General features: G+C 39.0%; 1 protein-coding gene across 1 annotated transcript; it reads right to left on the bottom strand.

Moving 5' to 3' along the window:
* Positions 1-1,594: 1,594 nt before the first annotated feature.
* LOC112617384 (zinc finger protein 669-like) lies at positions 1,595-3,258 on the bottom strand (the record flags this gene model as incomplete). The annotated part of the gene is given in 3 exon segments (XM_025374154.1): positions 1,595-1,637; positions 1,639-2,449; positions 3,132-3,258. Coding segments are annotated over 3 exon segments (981 nt in total), but the record flags the coding sequence as incomplete, so codon positions are not given.
* Between the last annotated feature and the right edge of the window lie 839 nt (positions 3,259-4,097).

Genomic DNA, 4,097 nt, shown 5'->3' with positions numbered 1-4,097 from the left:
GGCGTTCACCTGTAGTCCCAGCTACTCGGAAGGCTGAGGCAGGAGAATCGCTTAAACCCAGGGGGCGGAGGTTGCAGTGAGCCGAGATCGAACCACTGCACTCTAGCCTGGGCAACAGAGTGAGACTCCATCTCAAAAAGAAATAATAACGAAATAAAAAAATTAAACTTACCTCCATATTAGAAAAACATCCAAATTCAACAATGAATCCAGCACATTATCAAATGAATAGACAAAAATTCTACCAACAGACTTAAGAAAATATCATTATCTATGAAATTCAAGTACTACTGCTTGAAGAGCACTTACAGAACCCTCACCTCAAGATTTCCCTGCAAAACAAGGTGAAATGCATACTCAAGACTCTTTAAGAATGGGCCACTGATAAAAACAATATACTTGTAACTTGTGTAACATTTCAAAGATTTTTTTCAAGCACTGCACAATAATTAATTTGCATCAGGCTTTCCAAATTAGAAAAGCTTCACTTATAGAACTTCTTTCCCGTGGGAGTTTTCACACGGCTTTTCAAGTAAGTGTTAAAACTGAAAATATTCTTGCAGTGTCTAAACTATTAGAGTTTTAATCCTGTGTACGTTCTTGTATTTACAAGGTCCAGCCAGCTACAGCGTGCATTTTCATATGTCCTTGAGTGGGTATGAGAGAAATGAAACACTCAAACATTCTGGACATTCATAGGGTTTTTCTCAGGAATGAGCTGATGTCTTCAAATGGAACTAATACAACCGAAGGCCTTACCATAAATTTAAATTCAAAACCTTTTCTCCACTCTGAGCCCTCCCAAATCTTCAGGAAAATCTGAAGGCTGGACCACATTTCCTACATTCTTAAGGTTTCTCTGCAGTGTGAGCTCTTTCATGTTTATGAGGGAATGGGAAAGAGTAAATGTTTTACCACATTTCTTACATTCAAGGGGCTTTATTTATTTATTTATTTATTTTTGAGATGGAGTCTCACTCTGTCGCCAGGCTGGAGTGCAGTGGCACAATCTCAGCTCCCTGCAACCTCCACCTCCTGGGTTCAAGTGATTCTCCTGCCTCAGCCTCCTGAGTAGCTGGGATTACAAGCATATGCTACCACACCCAGCTATTTTTGTATTTTTAGTAGAGACGAGGTTTCACCATGTTGGCCAGGATGGTCTCGATCTCCTGACATCGTGATCCGCATGAACAGGGCTTCCCCCCAAGCCCCTGTGGCCTTTTATGTCCTTGAAAAAGAACTAAGACAACTGAAATGTGCCACCATGCCCAGCTAATTATTTTCTTTGTTTTTGTTTTGAGACGGAGTCTGCTTCTGTCACCCAAGCTGGAGCGCAGTGGTGCGATCTCAGCTCACTGCAAGCTCCGCCTCCCAGGTTCACGCCATTCTCCTGCCTCAGCCTCCCAAGTAGCTGGCGTGAGCCACCGGGCCCGGCTTTATTTTATTTTTTGTAGAGACAGGGTTTCACCACGATGCCCAGGTTGTTTCACATTGTTTTAATCCAGGCTGGTTATGAACTCCTGGGCTCAAGCAATACACACACCTTGGCCTCCCAAAGCGCTGGGATTATAGGCTGAGTCACTACACCTAACCTCTATATCATGACTTCTTTAGTGGCGCATAAGGTAACTGGAACGAGTGTAGGCTTTACCGCATCTCTTACATTCATAGCGTTTTTCTCCAGTATGAATTCTTTCGTGGAAGTGAAGGGAACTGAGGCGACTGAAGGCTTGGTCACATTGTTTACATTCATAGGGTTTCTCTCCAGTATGAGTACTTCTATGGTTACAAAGGGAACTCAAACGACTAAAGGCTTTGCCACATTGTTTACAGTCATAGGGTCTCTCTCCAGTATGAATGCTTCCATGGTCATGAAGGGAAGTGGAACAGCTGAAGGCTTTATCACATTTGGTACATCTCTCTCCAGTGTGAGTCCTTTCATGCGTCTTAAAACAAGAAAATCTGAGTGTTTTCCCACATTCCTTACATTCGTAGGGTTTCTCTCCAGTGTGAGTTCGTCCATGTATTAGACAAGAACCAGAAACAGTGAACGCTTTACCACATTGTTTACATTTATAGGGTTTTTCTCCTGTGTGAGTTCTCTGATGTCTTTCAACTGAATTGAGAAAATGAAAAGCTTTCCCATATATCGTACCTTTATAAGCTGGATTTCCACTGTGCATTATCCTGTGTCTTCTAACACCTGGAACAGAAACAAAGAGTTTCCCACACTGTTCACATTTATATTGCTTCTCTCCATATGGTTTGTATCCTGAGTGAGCTAGGATGTGCCTATTAAGAAGGGAATGATGTACAAAGATTTTTCCACAAATACTGCATTCACATTGTTTTAATCCAGTAGAAAAGTTCTCATTCAGATCAAGATTTGGAATGTGGCTGACAACTTGTCCATACTGACTACCTTCTTTGCTTTCGTACCATATGATTTCTGTGAAAAAAATGACAAGCACATTATTATTGGTTGGTTTAATAACTTTCTACTCATTCATAGGTCTTCGACTTACACTGCTACCAATACTAGGGAAAATGCATTTTTGTTTTGTTTTGTTTTTGTTTTTATGCCATGACTGAATTATTTGAAAGTAAATGGGCTACTACTGAAAACACAGCTACCACCTGCATGGCTATGACCAAAATAGTAACATTCATATACACAATTTTGTAGTACTATTTTCAAGTAAACTGTTTTCCAAACACTGACTGCTACACTGATGTACGTTACATTTTGGGTGAAATTTTTCTAAAAGGAAATGAATTTCAAGTGACTCTTATTTGCTTTGATTGCTTGTTTTTAAATTCATGACATGCTAAGATTCCTTCAGAGGACTTTATTTCCTCTTCTCGGTGCAAATTATCTTGTATCTTTCCCAAGTTTTTTGAAGTGATCTTCAATATTCTGGTCTTTCCGTTTTTTCCTAAAATGCAGATGCACAAAATTATCATGAATTATTTCAAACTATAGAAACATTACTAGATTTCATGTTCATTGTACACAGAGCCCATGCCTGATTTATTCACCAAATCATTCCCTTGCCCCATTCCAAATCACAAATAACAGTGATGATAGGGAAATACTTCCGTAATTAAGTGAAATGTGTTGTCATTCTTGCCTACAGAAGCCAGGTTCCTGTAGGTTTCCTGCATCACTTCTCTGTAGAGATTCTTCTGAGAAGAATCTAGCAAAGCCCATTCCTGCTGGCTAAAGTTCACAGCCACATCCTCAAAAGCCACGGAGTCCTAGAACATTCCACACATGTGGATAGAAGGATGAGTGAGACTGAGAGCACTGGGAATGTATACTCAATTCATAAGCTGTTTACATGATTCTAAAATTTCCAAGCATTTATTCTATGACTTGATTGTCACAACTCTTACTCTGTTCACACATACTCCCTCCCACACAGCAGTACTAATGCTAGAATTGAACTATTCAAAAAGGCAACAGCAAAGTAGAAACACCCATCTCATTAGAGAATCCAGGGAGTAAGATTACGATATGCTGCTAGGAGTTACCTTTTAACTTCACTTTGTACATTTCTAGTATCTGTCATACTAAAGTCCTACCTGATGTGCATAAGTGAGTTAATATTATCAGTCCTGAGACTACTTATTCTTAAAAATACCTGCTCGCAAAGTTCAATCTTTGTTTGTATTAGGAACTTACATTTTGAAAGGGATTCCACAAACCCAAGTAATAAGAATGACTCACGCATCTAAATGGCTTATGCAGTATATTTTCCAAAACTTCTTCTGCTAAAAGTCTATTATTTTGTGTCACTGCAGTGGTGCTTAGGGAACCAGACACAAAAACATAGTCTGAACACTAAGTGTTCAATGAATTTCCCTGGTAGACAATATTTTACATGTGCTGTCACTTGTTCACTGTGGAAGTGAACCCATTCCATGTGATTACACCAAGAGAGAATAGGCTTATTAAATTTGAGTAGTAAATAAAACCAATAATTGATATTTAACAATACTAATACAACAATTTTTCAAATTTCTATTGCACAATATCAAGGCAGAAAGGAATAAGAGGAAATAGGACACATGCTTTTTTTTTTTTTTAATTTATT

The sequence above is a fragment of the Theropithecus gelada genome, unplaced genomic scaffold (genome assembly GCF_003255815.1).
Source record: "Theropithecus gelada isolate Dixy unplaced genomic scaffold, Tgel_1.0 HiC_scaffold_1614, whole genome shotgun sequence".
NCBI classification, from domain to species: domain Eukaryota; kingdom Metazoa; phylum Chordata; class Mammalia; order Primates; family Cercopithecidae; genus Theropithecus; species Theropithecus gelada.
This window is presented reverse-complemented; position numbering and strand designations above follow the sequence as displayed.